This window comes from Capricornis sumatraensis, chromosome 8 (assembly GCF_032405125.1).
Source record: "Capricornis sumatraensis isolate serow.1 chromosome 8, serow.2, whole genome shotgun sequence".
In the NCBI taxonomy this organism is placed as follows: Eukaryota; Metazoa; Chordata; class Mammalia; order Artiodactyla; family Bovidae; genus Capricornis; species Capricornis sumatraensis.
Genome location: NC_091076.1, coordinates 27,130,636 through 27,152,817, shown reverse-complemented (window position 1 = coordinate 27,152,817; position 22,182 = coordinate 27,130,636). Strand labels below are relative to the sequence as shown.

Sequence of the window (22,182 nt, the reverse complement as noted above, 5' to 3'; positions counted from 1 at the left end):
AGACTAAAAAGCAGAAGAGATACTCAAATGCATTTATACTTAGATAAATTAAAATTAAACAACGATCTATCATTTACATAGATTAGATTGGCAAGCTTAGAAAGCTAGACAATACTGTATATTGACAGAAATATACACTGTTGGCAGACATTTGATCCTATGTGGTTGTTCTGAAAACAATCTGGTAAGAGTTAGTCAAATAAAGCTCATATATGCATTTTCACACATCAGCTCCTGTTTCGGTCTATGTACCAGTAAAATTCTCAAAATGACGACATGACAATGAAGAGGTCACATTACAGAGTCACATTTCATAATCTGCTTGATCTCTCAAAGGGAATTGTGGCTGTCTGGGTTTTATTTGGAGGGGGAAGTGTGAGAAAAACATGATGGAAACATATTTAGAACATCGCCTCATGTAGCATCACTGTTTTCCTTTGTGTATGATGATATTATCATTTTTGTATCCTATAAAACAGACCTTGTATATTTCTATGTTCTGCTCTACAGTGATCCTCTGAGCATAGTTTGCTTTATTTGGCTTGCACATACACATTTCAAAACCCTTAATCCTGAAAAATAAACAATAATTTAAAGTTGAGGGGGAAAAAAAAAGCACCTTTTACTAGTCAGAGTAACTGGACTCTAAGTAAACAGGGCAATCACTCTAAATCTTACATTTAAATAAAGGTTCCGAGTTTTATTGAATTCTTAACGTTTATTTATTTGGCTGCGCCCAGTCTTACTTGCAGCACACTGGATCTTTAGTTGTGGCTTATGGGATCCTGTTCCCTGACCAGGGTATGGAACCTAGGCCCCTTACACTGCAAGCACAGAATCTTATACCCATTGGACTAGCAAGGATGTCCCAAGATTCTGAGTTTTTAAAGCGGGGAATCATGACAAAATAAATTGAAAATCAAAATGCAAAAAAGAGAAATCCACGTTTCAAGGAATACATATAAGGAAAGAAACCTATGAGGTACATTAAATAGTTGTCTGTGTAGTAGCTCAAGGCGTGAGAGTAGGGAGCAGTGAGAGACAGACGAGATTAAATAAACATGAGAGAGAGCTTGCAATAACAACATGATGCTGTGCAGTTTGAGAGATGATTAGCTCATCCTTCTGCATCTGTGAAAGTGAAGTCGCTCAGTCATGTCCGACTCTTTGCAACCCTGTGGACGGTAGTCTACCAGGCTCCTCTGTCCATGGGATTTTCCAGGCAATAGTACTGGAGTGGATTGCCATTTCCTTCTCCAGGGGATCTTCCCAACCCAGGGATTGAACCTGAGTGTCCCGCATTGTAGACAGATGCTTTACCGTCTGAGCTGCATCTGAGTTTAATACAAATAGGTATAATCCCAACTCACCTCTTAGACTAGATTGCTCAGCTTTCCCTAGATGATCCTGTAATTTCATCCTGCAAAACTTTTTTCATGCTATTTTCTCTGTCTGGAATGCCACTTCTCTACTTTGAGTTGGATGTGTGTGAATCATTACTTAAAATGCTATCCAAACGCCTGTCATTCATGACAATTTTCTTAATTTTTCCTCCATTCCCCCCAAACAGAATATTCTTTCCTTGAAATTCTACCAAAGCTCTTTATTGCACTCATACAGAATTTATCATTTTAAAGTGAGAGTGAAAGTCGCTCAGACGTGTCCAACTCTCTGTGACCCCATGGACCCCTATACAGTCCATAGAATTCTCCAGGCCAGAATACTGGAGTGGGTGGCTGTTCCCTTCTCCAGGGGATCTTCCCAACCCAGGGATCGAACCCAGATCTCCTACTCTGCAGGTAGATTCTTTACCAGCTGAGCCACCAGAGAAATCATGTATTAATAATTACTCTCTTATCTCCTCTGGTAACACATAAACTGGATTTTTAAAACATCATTTTTTACCTAGCAAGTAGTTGGTAGCCATTAATAGACTAAGTAAATACATGTGAATTCTATAGTTCACAAGTGACCCTAGCTGCCAAGTCTTTGTATTTCTTTAGCCCTTTCTTTAGAAATCCTTTGTTTACCTGAGATAAAATCATTTTCTGCTCTTATAAATATCATTCTGAGCCAGTTTTTATTTGCTAAATGAACCACATATTATTTCATAATTTTTATATATGAATGAGTCAAATAGTTCTATAAATGTGGTGATTTCAGTTGCTTCTACTGGAAAAAACATTTATATCCAATCCTCTCCCACCCCTCCTGCCAGATTCTATAGCTTAGTTCCCTATAGATTTCTCTCCTTAGGAAAAATGTAATAGTACAGGTGAAAAGCAAGTTCAGAGGGTATGGCTTGTTAATTACTGATGCCTTGATGACAACCACGGGGCAAAACTTCATTTACCTGCTGAAGAAATTTTCAACATCAGGCACATGTGAATGAAAACTGCTTCTGCCAAAACTTGCAACAACATTCTCCTAGAATTGAAGAGGGTACTGAAAAGATACTTAAGGTCTGTGAGAATTGACCTGGTCTCTCTAAACTAGAAGTCATCTCAGCTAGTGTTATCTTTACTCCTCTAATCAATATATTCTCATAGTTGGTTGATTTTGAGGATTGCTTTTTTTTTTTTTTTTCTGGTTCTCATCTTTGAGACTTTGATTCCGGTGTTGTTTTCAGAGAGGCCAGTGTAATTTCTACCCATGTCAAAAACTGGAATTATGTTCTTAATATTTTATGCTTTTCAAAGTTTTATGTTGTAACATGACCTGTGATATTTCTCATACAGTGTTAAATAATGGTGGAATTACTATGACGAGAATAATAGAAGAGATTCTACTCTGTCGTGAAGAAATTTGTCCACAATCACTGATGCCATTTTAGTGGGTGAAGTGAGCTCTAAAAACTGAATGAGTGATTTCAGTAGGAGTGAAAAAGAAATATTTCTTAGGTCTTTTATCCAAAGGACCAAAACAGAATTTTTCTTTCCATGTGTTTTACTTGGCCAAATATAGAAAGAACATTGAAATATTAAAAGTTAGAAAGAACATTCTTGTTACCAATTCTCTAAAATCATTTCATAATCTGCTTGATCTCTCCCAGAAGGGATACTTGACTTTCCTGAATGTGATTAAGTTTCAATTCAAACCACCTCACTTTTATTACAAACAGAATTCTTCTCACCTCAAAATCTCATTCACCAGAAGCTCAAGGAATTCTGATTAGTTTCACAGAGAGGGCAGATATGGAGATGCTAAAGCAATCAGTCAACCTAGACATCTCTTCTCACTGTTAATCTTCTGGATTTCTCTTATATCCTGCTCACTTTCCAGTAAAGCTGCCTGCATTTTCCCATCCAACGCACTTTTCATGAGGAATTTTCTCACCCTAGCTTCTTCCAAATAAAATTGTGAAGTGTATTTTAATTTTCTCCAACTCATTTACTGTCTCGTGTGTATCTACATGAGATATCCTCATCACTTCTAAACAAATCAACATCATTTGGGTCCTGTTACACTTGGTGTAACACACTATTAGCGAACACACAAGAAATTGGTAATTTTTGTTCCTTCTGAGTAGGGGCACTTACAGCTGAAGATTAGATAGAAAGACTTCCAACATATCTCCTTAACTAAACTTGTAGATTATCTGAATTTGATCACATATAAACACTACCTCTGAAACATAGTAATACTTAAACATTAAAATGTGGTGACTCGTAGGAATCTACTCTAGGTGACAATAGTAGGGAATGATATTACAAAATTATGTAATTTCTGTTATATGTTAGTTAATGGGTCTTCTCTCTCAAGACACCAACTCAATTAACTCAGGTACAAAACACTCCCATTAAGATGATTTTGCATTGAAAATTTCAGAGTGAATTCTTCTGACAACCTTACTGTATTTAAGAATAGCTCTGTCAGTGAGTCTCAGAACAGTATTTCTCTACATAAAACCCTAAAGAATAGACAAAATATATATACAGATGAGTTCTGCATATATTATTTATGCTAATATTCTGTGACAGATGGTATAACACAGTTGGAAAACACACACACACACACACACACACACACACACACACACAGATCTTAAAAGCCAGAAGCTCTTGGTTTGAATACCAGTTTCCCCATGCTTATTAGCACTTGACCTTAGGTGATTTTCTTACATTTTCTAGGCTTGATTTCTTGATTGCAAATTAGAAATGAGAATAATGTCTAATCCTGTAGATTGAGTGTGAGCATTAAAGGCATTAACTTATGTAAATTGCTTAGAACAATCTTGACAAAGGCAAGGTTCTCAAAAAGTGGTTGACATCTTGCCTACATGTGTCTTTGCATACAGATGACTTCTATTCTGATGGTTATCACTAGAATTTCATCCAGCTGTTTCACTGTCCCCAGGCCTTGGCTGGATTCCATTCTATTGACCATACCATTGAAAGCAGACACTCTTCAATACCTATACCTGAGAGGGCACCGTACTGTGAATGGTACTACTGGGTCAGGATGTAAAATTACCTGCCAGTCTTCCCAACATCCCACCACACTAACACAAATAGTCCATATTGAAAAGTTGAAATCAACTACTTCTTAGTCAAAGGACTGATGCTTTTGAACTGTGGTGTTGGAGAAGACTCTTGAGAGTCCCTTGGACTGCAAGGAGATCAAACCAGTCAATTCTAAAGGAAATCAACACTGAATGTTTATTGGAAGGACTGATGCTGAAACTGAAACTCCTATATTTGGGCATTGGAAAGGACCCTGATGCTGGATGGCAAAAGGAGAAGGGGGCAACAGAGGATCAGATGGTTTGATAGCATCAGCAACTCAATGGAGATGAATTTGAGCAAACTCCAGGAGATAGTGGAGGACAGAGGAGCCTGGCATGCTGCAGTCCAAGGGGTCACAAGGAGTCTGACACGACTTGGTGACTGAACAACAATAATTTCATAGTCAGGTGATTCTCAATGGCTCCTCCATATTATATTGTTCTTCCCATCACTTCTCCATCTTAACCTCATGATTTCTTTGTACCGTTTCTGTGAGATTCTCCCCCGTCTACCTTACTAGAATGCAAGTATATCTGAGAGTTAAAGCAATTCTTACTTGTTTCTGTAATATCAGCCAGCCATCTCTTGATGATAAAATGTTGCGAATATCAGGCACACCACAAATATATTATTAAAAAGTACATGTTCTTTTTAAAATGAATTTATTTCTGGAGTCATGAAGCAAGGCTATTGTCTAAATAACGTATTCATCAGTCACAGAATTTCTTAAAGCTTTATTTTCTATTCAGTACTATTTGTAGTTTAACTTCTATTTTTTCACTGAACAAAGTATATTCAATTGTAATTATCCTTCCCAAATTTAATTTTGCTCTTTTTTGCCCAAAGCTATCAAAGCTTTTGACCCCAGGTCTTCTCATATTATCTTTTAGTGCTCCCTGGTATTTGTAACTCCACTAAGGACCATCTGTAGATTTAATTAACTTGTTGAATCCTCCTTCTTCCAGATCATTAATGAAGTTGTTAAATAAGTCTGAGTGCAGTGCTTATCTCTATGGTATCTTGATGGTCCTTCAACCCCAATTATGTACTACATTTTCCTTTGCCGTTTCCTCTTATTTATATTCCCTTGGTCATTTCCCAAACCATTGAAAGGCCCACTTCAAATCATTTGAAATTACATTTCAAATGAAATTTCATACGAAATAGCTCTTGATTTTTTTAAAACCTGACTTTAACTATCCTTAGTGGAAAGGCAATTTATGGCCCCAATTTTCATAACATCCTGAGAATTTAAAGAAATAATTCAAACAGTTAACATATTAAATAATGCTCTATTGGTCTTTGAAATTAGATAGATACTCTACTTCCAAAGGGGAAATGTCTGTCTTTCCAGGAAGCTGCTTCTAATATTTTTTTAGAGAGAATAATTATCATGAGATATAAATTAAATTACATCTCTTCCCCCAGTCTTCTCTATTCTAAAAGAGAAATATATTTTATAAACTCCAATGCCTCATTCTTTCATTCTACTATTATTGTATATACATTTCATCCATGGTTTATTTTGATTTTTCATCTATGAGTCAGAAACAATTTTAGAATTGAGGAGCTTAGTTCCAACTAAAGTTGCTAGATTAAATACTCACATCTCCCACGCCTTTCTCCATGAAACAGTAATAAAATAATATCAAAGGCACATTATGAAGGACATAAACCCTCAAGAGCAAAGGACATTGGAGAAGAGTCACAAGCAATAGAATTCTGGAAGCTAAAAAAGAGATGGATGAGAGTTAACTAACTCACTCAGAAGGCCTAAGAAAAATTATTCATAACCTGCAGTGGAGAAGCCAGAAGAAGCCAGAAAGCAACGTGATTTACAACGCAGAACACAAGAAGTGGTTGCATCAGCTGTCTGTGAAACTGCAGGGAATAGTGAGGCTAAGAGAAGAAAACTAATTGGAAAGTAGATAAGTAATCAGTTAAGATTCCTCAGAGATGTTCCCTCACCTCAGCCAGACTCCTGGCCTTCCTCCTGCCCCAGCAAAGACTGCAGTTGCCTTCTCGGCAGAAGGTACCAGAGAAACTGGAAGACAGCTCAGAGCAGAGGCATCCCCTTACGAAAAACAAGGGGATTGCGTGGAAATACATATACTGAGTTGTGAAACCGTTTGCCTTCTCTATCCCACCTGGCTCTCACAATGCTAGCATCCAAGTATAATTCTTTTTCTTTTTTTTTTTTGTGGGAATATTTATTCACATAATTTTGCTTAATACATTTCTTTCTATACAAGACTGAATTTAAAACTAACATTTTAATTATAGTAATAACACATTAATAAATTATAAATTAACAAAATCTTCATGTCTGCTTTAAAAAATCATTTATCAAATGCTAAACTCCAGATTATCTGGAAAATTAAAGATACAAATTGCTATAAATCTGGCATCCCAATTAAATTCTGATTTTTAAAAGTATATAAAAATGTCCCTCAAATTATTCCAAGTTCCACTCAAGAAAATTTTATTTTTCCCTTTTCATAAGTTATTAAAGTATTGCAACCTGCTAAACATTTTACCTAAATGTAGGAAAACTGCCTGGAGATGCAAAGCACATTATATGAAAAGAACAAATAAAAATACCCGTTAAAACAAAGTTATTATAGCTGGCAGCACTTAAAATTGGTAATTTTTTTTAAGTTGCATAGCTGCATCAAGTATAATTCTTTCAGAAATGCCACTGATCCCTTCCATTAGACTGGAAGTCTCTTCTGGAAAAATCTCAATTGCTCAAAAAAATAAACTTAAAATCATTTATCAATATTACACATAGGTAAACTGAGTTTACAACCAACTTTTAATGCCTCATTCATAAAAATGCACAGATAGCCAAGGTTACAAGATGTTTGAGAAAATATTTATGGAGAAAAGCTGCAGTTGAAACTGAAGTGAACAAGGGAAGATGGGGGCTGGAAATGGTGGGAGGAGAAAGAACGGTGGAGAAAGAGAAGCAAAGAGTTCCAAATACTGCCCAGGTCTCTCTGGACAGAGACCTGCAGTAGGATCACAACTTGGGGAAAATCTAAGGAAAAAAAAAATCAGTGTGGGAAAAATTCAAGTTATTGATTATAACTTGAAATCGGAAAGGGACTCACGGGGAGAGTCCAGGTTGGAGTTTACATCAAGAGGCATTGGAAACCATTTCACATTTTTCATCAAGAAAAGGATTTGATTATACTTGCCTTTTATAGAGATTATACTGGTGGCAATGAAACAGAAAGAACATTCTTTTGTGAAGAAAGAACAGGGTGTGAGACGTGAAGACTTCCCTCTGCTATCATTCTAAGCAAAATCTAAATGATGATGGTTTCGACTAGGCAAAAGAATACAGAAAAAAAAAACAAATAGATTGTGATGATTGATTGAATGAGAATATGAGGAGAAGAAAACCTCAGGGATAACTCTGATTACATGTGATCTAAAAATACCAGGGATGAAGGTGTACGATTGACAACAACAATTTTTTCATTCTTTCTAAGATATATCTTGATGATAGTATTTTGGTTTTGTAGACTAATATAAAACTAAAAGAGATCAAGTATCTATATTCAAAAGATGTTTTGAGCAACAGTTATGTGCCAAGTGTTGCCCCAGCCCCTGGAAACACAGTGGCAATAAGACAAAATAACTCTTGCCCCATGGAGTTTATATTCTGGCCGGGTAGTTGGACCAGTCAAGAAAAGCATTATTGATGACAATACAACAGACAGAAAGCAAGAGCTATTTTAGTCAGCGGTGAGGGTCTTCCTGAGGAAGTAACACTTGAACACAAATCTGAGTGATGTGAGGGAGCAGATCACGAAAATATTTAGGAGAAGAACATTTCAAACAACCAAACTATAAGGAAAATATAGCAGGAAAACAGGGGATTCAAGTAAGGATGCTTGAAATCCCCCCCGAATGGTGAGGACAGAGAAATAACGGGGAGAGAAGCTGAGAGCAGGTCGAGTCATGTTGATCACTATAAAGACTTTGACTTTTACTGAGGAAATGGGGAGCCGTGGAAAGTTTGGAGCAGAGAAATGACGGGATCCAATCTACGCTTCAGCATGATCCCCTTGATTACCATGTTATGATCACAAAGAGGCAACAGCTGTACCACAGTGGACAGGAGAAGAGTTTGGAGATTTGGGCCATAATCTAGGTTAAAGATAATGATGTCATGTGGAGAAGTGGTGGTAGTGATCATGTGATGCTTGGATTCCAAATATATCTTGAAGGCAGAACAAAGATTTAGATGTGCACTGCAAAAGAAAGAAGTCAAGGACAATTTCAAGATCTTGACCTAGAGAATGGGAAAGGGTAGATTTCATCACCAACTGGAATGAGGAAAACTATGGAAGGGATATTTTGAGAGGGAACAGATCGGGAGTACTCAAATAATTAGTAACCTTCAAAAATCAATCTTTTCCATTACAAGCATACCTTGTTATATGTACTTTGTTCTATTATGCTTTGCAGACATTGTCTTCCTTACAAATTGAAGGTGTGAGGCAACCTTGTGTCCAGCAAGCCTCTTGGCATCATTTTTTGCAACTGCCTTTGCTTGCTCTATGTCTCTGTGTCACATTCTGGTAATTCTCAAAATATTTCAGACTGTTTCATTACTGTTAAATTTGTTACAGTGATCAGTGATCAGTGATTTTTGTTCCCTTTGAAAATTGTTTTACTGAAGTACGGTTGATATACAATGTTTTGTTAATACAGCTATTCTTTTATGTTACTGCTACAACTCACGGAAGATGATAGAATTTTTGAGTAACAAAGTATTTTTAATTAAGATACATGCAGTGTTTTTTGAGATATAATGCTATTGCACATTTAGTGCACGTGTGCTCAGTCGCTTTAGCTGTGTCCAACTCTGTGACTCTATGGACTGTCACCTGCCAGGCTCCTCTGTCCATGGGATTCTCCAGGCAAGAATACAGGAGTGGGTTGCCGTGCCCTTCTCCAGGGGATCTTCCCTACCCAGAGACTGAACCTGGGTCTCCTGCGTCTTCTCTTTTGCAGGTGGATTCTTTACCACTGAGCCACTGGGGAAGGTCTGCACACTTCGTAGACTACCGTATAGAGACAAATAACTTCTATATGCACTGGGAAAACAACACGTTTATGTGACTTGCTTAATTTTGATAGTCTCTTCCTTGCAGTGGTCTGGAGTTGAACCTGCAGTATCTTCGAGGTACACCTGTACTTTAATTAATATCAGATATTGGTAATCATTGGCAATATTCATTGGAAGGACTGATGCTGAAGCTGAAACTCCAAAACTCTGGCCACCTGATGCGAAGAACTGACTCATTTGAAAAGACCTTGATGCTGGGAAAGATTGAAGGTGGGAGGAGACAGGGATGACAGAGGATGAGATGGTTGGATGGCATCACCGACTCAATGGACATGAGTTTGAGTAGGCTCCAGGAGTTAGTGACGGACAGGGAAGCCGTGTTGCAGCCCCTGGGGTCGCAAAGAGTCGGACACGACTGAGTGACTGCACTGAACTGGACTGATTGGTAATCAACATGTAAGTCTATATATGCGTTATATGCAGAGATAACATTAAAGCAGAAGCTGTCAATAAGGTGCATTTCAGTGACCAGAGTAGTTTAGAATGAGCTGGGATTTGAGATGTATGAGGAGGAGGAGGAGCGGATAAAGCTGGAGAGGCAGGCAGAGGTCCAATCATGGAGGTCTTTAGATATCATGCTGTGGAAGATGGACTTAATCTTAAGCACTAAGGAGGTACTGAAAGGTTTTCTTAGCAAGATTAATAAAATAATCTTCTAGAATCTCCCCTCATGGACTCAATCTTCTTGGCTAAAATTGCTGCCACACATAGATAACTTTAAGGTCTCTATAAAAATGGAGAATGTTTTAAAACCACATTTCAAGCCTGAAACTTCTTATCTTTTCAAACACTGCCAAAATGAATGCTTAGATACTGCTATTTTATTCATCACATTTTGGACCCAAGGCAACACTTTCAGGCAACCTTTTCTAGTCAGTGGATCCTGTTAGGAGAAAGTGATGCAAACTGCATGAGTTTATATTCTTCTTTGGTCAGGCTAGTGGCTTCAATCAGGTTTTTTCCACATGATCTACAGTGCATTAAGTATACTTGCATACAAACAATTCCTGGATACTAGTTACCAAGGAAAATTTGCAATTTCTGGGTTCCAGTTGGTCATATTTTCACAGAAGCCTGGATTTCCTTTCTGTTCAGCCATTGTGCTTCAAGTTAAAAGGACTTTTGAATTTCCCAGGGCAGAGGATTAAAAATGAGCCTATGAACTCAACTCCTGACTTTCACAGTTCAATACGTATGAGCTTGCCTGGAGGGGAGGAAAAACTGCTTGTCATCTAAATAGTCAGGAATTATTTTCTGCATTACTAACTAGACAGGTAATCCCTAATAGCTTTCATATATTTGATGGGGGATGTCAATTTATTAAAACGATTGGTGCCCTTCACTTTGCTTCCTGGGAGGCAAGCTGACAAAACTACTGGAAATACACAGAATTTCTATACAATACTATTCTTATGAATGGCATGCTTGTTAATGACATTTTTCTCATTCATCTTCAACATAATAAACATTCACTTAAGTGTCTTTTAAATGAGATTTCAACTGGAGTCATTATGACTTGTGATCTATAAAATGAAGAGACGGGACCATGTGAAATTTGGGGTCTTTGTGTATACTCATTCATATATTCATTTACTAAATATTTGTTGAATTCAAATGTAATAGGCTATTAAGACTGGACATTTTTTCTGTTAGAGTCCTGATACATAACAATATGCCATGTTTCAAAGCTGGGTGCTAGACTACCTTTATAAAACTCAAATCAGCGGTGCTTACATTAACTATTAACCAATCTCCAGCTCTGTAAACAAAGACGTAGAAATTCACGCAAGGGATTGCAATGAGGCCAGAAGTGAGGACTTGGTTAGAGAGAGCTACCTGGCATGCTTCCAGTTTTGGGTCACTCTCTCTTTTCTTTTCTCGGGAGCAAGAGGTAAGAATATCCACTGTAAACTCATCCCAGGGTGACAGTCTTCAACCCTAATCTAGAAATGTCCCCTCCATGGTTAGGTACCTAGAAAATGGTATCTGACTTCTGCTTTAAGAGTCTAAAGGTTAATGCCTGGGTCTGAGGCTGCCTTGGTCATAAAGTAGAGAATTAAAAAAAAAAAAAAAAAAGAACACCTTAAGAGAGAATTTCACTTGGAGTGAAGGAGGGGGAAAGTATCTCCTTTCCTGAAATTCTACAAAAGAGCTTCAGAGCACCACCCGAATCATGTTAATCTTGCAGAGCAAGGGAGCCACAAGAGAGAAGTGGCCTTTCACAAGCTCAGAGCTACAGAAGGGTGAAAGGACTGTCATGCCAAGGGAACTTTATTTGGATGTCCCTCGTGACCAGAGATCCTCACCAGAGCACTTTACCGAAGAAGATTTGGCAACTACACATCTCTTATCCAGAGGGCCTCGATGCTAGAAAAACACTGTGCTGCACACAGGAGATCTTATTCTCTTTCCCATAAAAGAGAAAGGGTGAGAGTCTTAACACATAGGCATTTGACAATACAATACTGAAAGAAAAAAGGCCAAGTGCCTCATCTCCGTACTGCAGACTTCTCAGATTGTGGCAGGCTGATGAGTGGAGTGTGCCAGGCACTCTATACCACATGCTTTAAATCGACTACCTCATTTCACCTCACAATAATATTACACAATACGTACAACTGCCAAAAACCCTGTTTGTAGTGGCAAACTGAAGCTTAGAAACATTTTGTATTACATATATATTATTGAATATTGAAAGTTGCTCAGTCATGTCTGGCACTTTGGGACCCTTTGAACTATACAGTCCATGGAATTCTCCAGGCCAGAATACTGGAGAGGGTAGCCTTTCCCTTCTCCAGGGGGTCTTCCCAACCCAGGGATTGAACCCAGGTATCCCGCATTGCAGGAGGATTCTTTACCAGCTCAGCCATATGGGAAGCCCATTACAAATACACACACACACACACACACACACACACACACACACACACACTCCTTGAGAGTCCCTTGGACAGCAAGCAGATCAAATCAGTCAATCTTAAGGGAAATTAACCATGAACACTTGGTGGAAGGGTTGATGCTGAAGCTGAAACTCCAGCATTTTGGTCATCTGATGCAAACAGTTGACACACTGGAAAAGTCCTGGACACTGGCAAAAACTAAGGGCAGAAGGAGAAGGCATCAAGAGGATGACATGGCTGGATGGCATCACCGATGCAATGGCCATGAGTTTGAGCACACTCCGGGAGACGGTGAGGGACAGGGAGGCCTGGCGTGCTGTAGTCCATGGAGTTGGACACGACTGGGTGACTGAACAACACCACCATGTATAACCAATACCAATCCACTACCACAGATTCTGGTAAACACACTATTCTATATGTGTGCGCTCAGTCATGTCGACTCTTGCAGCCTATGGACTGTAGCCTCCCAGGCTCCTCTTGTCTATGGAACTTTTCAGACAAGAAAACTGGAGTGGGTTTCCATTTTCCTCTTCGAGGGGATCTTTCCCATCCAGGGATTGAAGCTACTTCTCCTGTGTCTCTTGCATTGGGAGGCAGATTCTTTACTACGAGTGCCACCTGAGAATCCCTTGGTAAATAGTGGAGTCCAACTAAAATTGAGCTTAAATGACTGCAAAGACTGTGCTCTTACTTCTATTTTTATTTATTTTTCTTCTCATCTTAGGTGCAACAAAGATGTTGAAAGGAATATATAAATCAGTGTGCATCATCAAGTGGGAGATTATGGTTTATTGCTCACAGAGGAACATAATTTATTTAGCCTTGCACATTATCTATTATGTTTAATTGCCCTTGAAAGCAGGTAATGTGATCAAGAGGCAGAAGATTATTGGCAAATGTATAAAATCTGGATTCAGTCATTCATGGGCGAGAACCTTAATTCCACTACTGACTGGCTTGAGTAACACTTATAACGCACCCTCATATATGTTCCCAAGGGTGGGACTAGCTTTTCCTTATAAGAAATAACAAGTGCAAAAGGTATGGACTCATTATCCATGGGTAGTGGGCTGACTCAAGTTTCACTTCACAGAGGCTAAATAATTCATGGTGGCAGATCTCATAGCAGAACACAGGTTTCTGTCCTTCCGTCTAGTATTCTTTACACTCTCCCAGGCTGCATCTTTGTAGTCCAAATCGTGGTTTGTGAACAAAAGGCAGTGTTCCCTACAGTTATACTTGAAATGACTTGAAAATTTGCTCTGTTCTATGGAGATGAGGATGAAAAATGGTTTCAGGTATTTTTCCAGATGTCTGAAACCCTGTAAAATGGTCAGCCTGGCAGGACCATGAAGAGGTTTTGAAACAGCTCCAAGGAGTTCTGAGCGTTCAGAGCTCCATTTTGGAGCCATAGAGAAATGCATCAGATCTTTACCTCAATTTCTCCATCACAGCTGGAAAGCTAATATGGAGTGGATGGAATTAAGATGAGGAAGGGGAGTAAGATACTCGAGTTTCAGCAACTGAACCCAAGACTGAGCTGCTTTAAATATGAATGACCTTAGTGTTAGCAGGGGTGGACTCCTCCCAGCGTCCACTGCAATGCCTCTCTTCTGCCATTCTCTTTTTTCCTGGAAATATCCACTGCAGGGAATGGTTCTTCAAACAAATTTATACTCATATCATTTTAATAAAAATGTTAAGAGTATCTACATCCATCCTCGATGGGTTCAATTGGGTGAGCAAACTCTCAACTCCTGGTTTGTTTCATTCATTTGATTAGTCGCTAAGTTGTGTCTGACTCTTTGTGACGCCATCCATGAACCACAGCCCACCAGGCTTCTCTGTTTGTGGGATTCCCCAAGCAAGAATACTGGAGTGGGTAAACATTCCCTTCTCCAAGGGATCTTACTGACCCAGGGATTGAACCCACTGCATTGGCAGGGGAGGTCTTTACCACTGAGCTACCTGAGAAACCCAACTCCTGGTACTTCACTTTATGATGTCACAAAAGTCCTGCTTACTCTTTCCTGGGGATCTATTAGCTACATAACAATAGCAGCAACATTAATAATAGAAGCCTCCATTTGCTGAGCATGCATCATGTATGTGCCATATAACCTGAGAAAACTCACCCAGAGAAAAGTTAAATAACTCCTAACTGCTATGAATTTGAACTCATTCTCCTCCCAAATGCCCTGCCCATGGTCCTGTGATATGCTGCAAGGAAATAGTGTCTATTCTCCATTTAGAAAATGGAGTTATTATCCACACTCGAAAAGATTCAAACATTTTCTCCAAAACAAAGGTGGGCAGAGCGATAGCAAATAAATGAAGAATTTGCCCGCAGTGCAGGAGTTGCAGGTCATGGGTTCTATCCCTGAGTCAGGAAGATCCCCTGGAGGAGGGCATGGCAACCCACTCCAGTATTCTTCCCTGGAGGGTCCCATGAAACAGAGGAACCCAGAGGGTTGAAGTCCATGGGGTTGCAAAAGTCAAATACGACTGAAGTGACTTAGCATGAACACTTGGTAGAGTTCCATCAAAATTGGGGCAAAATGTAAAATTTGGAAGAATAGAAAAATTCCTGTTTCTGACCATTTTTTTTTACTTGGTGGACAGACCATATGCTCAAGGTAAACTATTACCCTCTGTCTACATACCTACAGGGTTCTGAAGCACAGGGAAAGAATAGAATAATTATCCTGCAGAAAGTCATTTCCCATTAGGAAAGGCGAAACGTTGACAGTCACTGAGAAAAATGAAGTCCTTTTCATGAGTTTTAAGTTCTCTTTATGTTAATCTTTTAAAAAATCATTTCTTATTGTAAACATAATTTATAATTATTGTAGAAAATTAGAAATTTCATATAAACTAAATAGACAAATACAACTCCTAGAATTTAAATCACAAATGGACAATGCTGTTCAACTTCTTTGCTATTTATTAATTTCCCAGAAATAGACTCAAAGATACAGGGAACAAACTAGTGGTTCCCCAGTGGGAGAGAATTGGGGCAAGGGCAGGAAAGGTAAAGGAGATTTAAAGGTACAAACCACTAGGTATAAAATAAATGAATGACCAAAATGATCTCTAGCACAGAGAATACAGTCAATATTTTATAGGAGCTTTGTATGGAGTAGTCTAGCAATATGTCAAATTACTATGCTGCACAATTGAAACCAATATAACATTGTAAGTCAGCTATACTTCAAAAAAAATGGAATTTTCTAATTACAGTAAACCTAAAGTAATTCTAAAAATCCTGAAGAAATGCTTTACAAAATGCATTTCTGTCTCAGAAAAGCTTATAATTTTATTAGTAGACAGATAGTTAGATATATTTTAAAGTGCTAGATCTATATCAGAACTTGTCAGCACAGGTGACTCTGCCTCCCTGGGATATTTGGCAATGTCAGGAGACATCTTCAACTGAATGACTGGGGGTAGGTTTGTAATGGTGTTTAGTGCTTAGAGTCCAGTGATGCTGCTAAAAATCCAACAATGCATAGGACAGCCCTCTGAAACAATTATCTGTCCAAAATGTTAATAATGCCAAGGTGAAGAACCCATTCACTAGACAAGCTTGACAATTTATGTTGAATCTCTTTGTTGCTTGCAACTTTACTTCATAGAGGAGGATGTACTATGCTATTTTATGGTAAGAAACATACCTCTGAATTTAGTATGACTCTTTGATATTATATTTGAGAAGTCTCTGGACAACTACTTCTGATTGTTTCATTTGGTTCTCTCTTCGGCTACATCAGAGTGGCATGATATCCTTTTAGCTCTTTAGGATGACAAAGAGATTTCATTGGTGGATCTTTTCTATCCTAAGAGTAATACAAATACTCTTCCTAGTTCTCCACTCATCTCTCTCTGTATACCAAGTGCACAGAGAAGGATCAAAGGGTAGGAGAGAGGAGGGAACACAGTACGTTGTCCAGAAACCAAGGCAGGTGAAATGTTTGCTTATCTTGAGTAGGGTGATGAAAAGTTTAAGTTTACTAAAATCTTATCAATATAAAATAAATGCAGAGTTGTTCATCTCTGTGTTACACATCAAACATGAGTGTGATTTTCAACTTCATTATATTTCAGACACACATTTTATGACTTAGGTGAATACACTTGAATTCTGAAAGGCTATCACAAACAATGAATAAAGCCAATAACAGGAGGCAAGGGCAAAGAAAATATTTTAAAAACTAAACATAAGTAGATTCTAAATAGCTCCAATGGGACCATTTAATTAGCCATAAAATTAAAATCAAATAAAACATTTAGTTCAATCATGCCAGTAGACATTCACAATGTATTTACATTTCTCCTTTGCACCTGTGTCTCACAACGTCTAGCATCACTATTCAAAGGCAAGTGGAATTATTTAATGTTTACTGCTAATAGTGAGCATGACAAAATAATTCCAACAAGACACAACACAGTTTTTAAAGAGTCCCATAATTCCCATAGACCCCCTGCACATAACTGATTGGAAAAATATGTACTTCATCCAAAAAATCTCCTGGAATTAGAATACTGGTCAATATGGTTTGCTACAGATGGAAGTTAATATCACGTACAGAGAAACCTTATTCTTTTTCTTTACTTTACTGCAACTGTATACATTTTCAAAAGTAAGAAATTCTCAATCTCTAAATTCATCTAGGAACCTATGACCTGCCAATGTCTGCCTGTCTTTTGCCTCTGGTCTTGATTTTCTCCTTTACCTTGATATTTTCTGTTCCACATTATGGACCAGAATGCAAGTACTGATTCAATCAGCCACTTATTGAGGAGAGAAAAGTACAGAGGTCAAATCAGCAAGCCATGAGAAACCATAATTAATTCTTCCTGGGCTGACACTGACTCAAGCTCTGGTCTAAGATCAGTGCTCTCCTCCAATTCTTTATGAAGTAAAAAGAAGATCTTCACAGTGGATTCTCTGGTTAAATATCACCATGACAACATAATAATGACTGGTTTATAACAAGCAACCCTGAGGTGCTTGGTGAAAGTGTAAATTCATGGGCTCTCCCCCACATATTCACCAGGAACCCAGATTTTATAGGAAGTTCATGCATTATCCTTCGGAACACATGCAAGGGCTTATAATGTAGTTTGTGGAAGACAAATTGAGTTTTATTCTCAATTCTAATACTGACTCCATAGAATTGCAGAAGTTACTTAATCTACCGAAGCTTTCATCTGCCATCTACAAAGTGGGCATAATAATGTATATCTCTTTTGTTTGTTCTTAATACTAAAATACTCCCTTAAAAGACATAATCCATAATTAGTACACGATAAATGGTATATCATTAGTAATATTAAAATCCATCATCATCAACATTATATCATCATCACCATTCTGTCTCCATTAATTCCTACATTCTATAATAATTTAAGAAACGCATAGCAGTTTTAGAGCAAATAATGAGGAACTTTTACTTTAGTGGCTTTTTTCTTAATTTTATAAAACCTAATTAAAATCTGATGTACTACAATAAGAGCCTGTGGGCTAAGCTACTTTGCTTTTGACAAGAATCCTTCAGTTCTACATGGCAATTCTCTTCTGCTCCGAGGCAGAACTTGGCTCTTTTATATGTCTTTTTTAAAAGACACATCAAGTAACTTGTTTAATAAATATGATCTAATGTATCGATAATTATTACAAAACATGGGAACAATGATACACATTGTTGATTTCCTTGTTGAATAATGTATGTGGTTAAATTTTGACTCTTTTTAAAATGATCAGGCTGTGTTACAAATACACTCACAGTACAATGTAATATGTCAAACAAGCGGGGGGATAATAAACATGCTAATTTAAAAAATTAGTGTCTAAATTCAGAACCCTTTAACATGAAGGAAAGGAAGCAAGAGCTTTGCATAGATCTTTGGCATTAGATGAAAACATACTCCCCTCATCTAATAAGAGGCATGATGACTACAGCATTATATTTCTGTTTTTCCAGTTGAGTGTGACATTCCAGACTTAGAAAAACATAATACAGTGATTTTAGCCTAATGAAACTCATAGGGAAATACACTGAAATATTCACTTTTACAAGGCATAAAAAAACCTCTTGTTTGCACTGATACATATACTGTTACATTGGCATTGAATACCACTTTCATTTACACACAGGAGGACTTCTTCAATTGATGAACTGTGTTTCACCAAGTACTGCCCAGTGTAAACACTACCTTTATAGAAATCTGCACATAAGGGACTCTTATTAATAGTAACTGGCTTATAATATCAGGTCCATGAACGATAATGTTCTTAGTAAACCACTGTTAGAAGAAAATCTCAAGCACACCAATAAACCTGCTGCTGGAGTTATTTAATGCAATGTTACTCAAGGAGCACGTGGTTCGAATTTACATTCCGCGCACACAGCAGACTGTTATAGCTCTAGTGGTTGCCTGTGTTGCTACCCAATAGATGACAAGTGGGGCAGGTCAGTTCGTCAGGCTTTATCTCTAATTAGCGCTAAAATGCATGCTGCAAATGGTAGCAGGGAAAAGATTTGACTTTGCTAAATTAGACACATGGAGGGAGGGCAGATGAAGTTCTGTTTTCAGAGGAAGGATGTCTAAGATGCAGTAATCAAAAGGTACTCAGCTTTGGGAAAGCCACATCCACCAACAAGATGCAATGCATCAGGTCAACCCCCAGCACTATAGTCCTAGAGAAAGAGCTTCCTTACCTTTCTCGCAGTGGCTTCCTGTGAATCCAGAAGGACAGACACATTTGTTGGGAGCCATGCATGTTCCACCGTATCTGCAGCCCTCTTCGCAGAATGCTGTCACACACACACACACACACACACACACACACAAACACACATATACACACACAAAAAAAAAAAAAAAAAACAAAAAAACAAGAGATTTCTCTTAGATAAAACAGCAATAAGGAAATTCATGGTAAATAGCAGGGGTATTGAAACAATTCTTTGTTACACAGGGAATACATATCATTGGTGACACATTTAAAAGCTGCAGTATACAAAAAAACAAAAAAATATAATACCTATTTCACTTTTACATGCAATCCATTGAAATAATGGATGTAAAGCACTTGATGCTAAACAGGAGCTAGTATGACGAGCTATTACAATTGCTATTAATATGACTATTGATATACTTGAAATCAAAGAATATATCGAAGAACTAGAAAAAGAGTTGGGACAAAGATGAAGGCTTTTAAAATACTATTTTATAGATATTCTTTTTACTATGCATTTGTATTACAATAAAAACATTTTTACATTGTTAAACTATTTTAAGTAGTCAATACAATTTCTAAAAACATAATAAAGTTAACTAATTGCTTAATTTTGAAAATTTAAGATGTTTCCAACATTTCTATAATAAAATAACAATGTCCTGTCCTTATAGAAAAAAAAAAAATGCTTAACACGTTCTGAATTATTCCTTTAGGGAAAATGCCTCAGTGGAAACATGCTGTTTAAAGATGGGTGGACTTCACTTAGCTTTTTGATAAGAAGTGTGAAGTCATCCTAACCCCATCTCAGCACTACCCACTAACCTTCCCAGACCAGATTACACACTAGCAGAGCATAGCCCCATGCACCTCTCCTCTGAAGTATTAAATATAAATTTTATTTATGAATAATTGGTTATCATCACCTCTTCCATCAATTAGACTGCAAGACCCATCATAGCAAGTACTATTACTTGATTACTTCTGCTCTATATGGTACCACAGTCTCAGAATCTGAGCACACAGTAGATGCTTAAAAAGTACTTGATGAATGAATTAGCCAAGATCCTACAGGTTGTTCTGACAGAAAAACTCCAGTTCTAACAATTGTGCAATACTTCCATCCAAATACCTTACTGTAAAACCTTGCTAGATAACCAATAATTTCATGCTCTAAATGTACACAATTTCTCACTAATGAAAACAACTGCAACTTGTTAACACAGAATTTCTTTTATTCACATGAGAGCTCAGCGAGAAAATGCTTTTTTAAAAAAATTTTTAATTGTTATTAAAAATGTCCCCCTGGAAAAAGCCTCATGGTTATATTTTGGCATCATCACATAAATAATATGAATCTAATTTTTAAAAGCCATATTATGTCTTTAGATCACTGAATGCTAGTTCAACTACATAGAACTTCTCACAATATTGTCATTTTCCACATCATTTAAAGTCCCTTCGATGATTTAACATTCTGCTGCTTAGTAACTAATTGTGAGCTGCTTTATTTCTGCCAGAGGACGTAGAGTGTGTACCTTGGTGTTCAAATACCATTTCCTATTTCCTGCATCTCAGTACCCTGTGACTAAGAAAACACTGGCTTAGGCAATATCTGCCTTAAGTATGTTCATAAGAAACCAAAAAATACATCAATATATATACAAATATCTCTCATTCCCCAAATAACACTTGTGGGATCTGGTGACATTAGAAATAAGATACTGAGAGTAGTGCTCTGCTTCAAAGTTAATAACAGAACAGGAAAAAAATTCACAAGCTAAAAATTACAGAAACCTGGTTAAGAAAAGTTTCAAGTGGTACCCAAAGGAGGCAAGGGCTTGAAGCAGGAAGGTAAGCTTGGGTTTCTTCGTGGCACAAAGAGCACTTGATCCAGATCTGTTTATACACATGTGCAAGCACGCGCACGCACACACGCACACACACAGCAGCAGACCTGGTTAGGAGACTTGTTTCTGTTTTATAATATGTGTGTGCTTTTGATTTACTCATCTCCTAAACAGAAATGATATTAGGAGCTTCTATAAAGAAAGCATGATATGTTTGTGATGTTCTAAAAATGTACAGATATAATAATCAGAGTGCTGTGAGGATGAAATGAGTCAATATTTGTAAGGGACTTAAAATAATGTTTGGCAAACAGGGTTATGTATTCTGTTAAATAAAACCAACTGCTAGTGATACTGTTAGGACTGTAAAAATGGACCAGGAACAAAGGTTCTAATACCCAAAAAATATAAACCCAAACTACAAGATGTTCAGCTTCACCAAGTGGGTTTCAGGCATTCATTGTTCTTTGCGCTTGATTGAGTTTCTCCTAAGAGTAGTAGCATGGAAACATCAGATTGTTGTTGATCAGTCGCTAAGTTGTGTCTGACTCTCTCCGATCCCCATGGACTCCAGGACGCCAGTCTTCCTTGTCCTTCACTGTCTCTGGAGTTTGCTCAAGTTCACGTCCACCATTGAGTTGGTGATGCTATCTAACCATCTCATCATTTGCCAGTTTCTTCTCCTTTTGCCCTCAGTCTTTCCCAGCATCACTGAAAAAAGCCTCATGGTTATATTTTGTCACCCTGGAAAAAGCCTCATGGTTATATTTTGGCATCATCACATAAATAATATGAATCTGATTTTTAAAAGCCCTATTTTTTTTAAATCACTGTCTTTTCCGATGAGTTGGTTCTTCGCATCAGGTGGCCAAATTATTGGATCTTCAGTTTTAGCATCAGTCCTTCCAATCAATATTCAGGGTTGATTTCCTTTAGGATTGACTGGTTTGTTTTCCTTGCTGTCTAAAGGACTCTGAACAGTCTTCTCCAGCAACACAACTAAAAAGCATCAATTCTCTGGCATTCAGCCTTCCTTATG

The 22,182-nt window shown here is 37.7% G+C and overlaps 1 protein-coding gene across 1 annotated transcript in view; it reads right to left on the bottom strand.

The window, feature by feature from the left end:
• NELL1 (neural EGFL like 1) overlaps positions 1 to 22,182 on the bottom strand; it is a 999,502-nt gene that overhangs the window by 221,222 nt on the left and 756,098 nt on the right. The window contains exon 14 of the mRNA XM_068977360.1: positions 19,274 to 19,369. Coding sequence (XP_068833461.1) covers positions 19,274 to 19,369 — 96 coding nt within the window. The remainder of the gene's footprint in view (positions 1 to 19,273; positions 19,370 to 22,182) is intronic.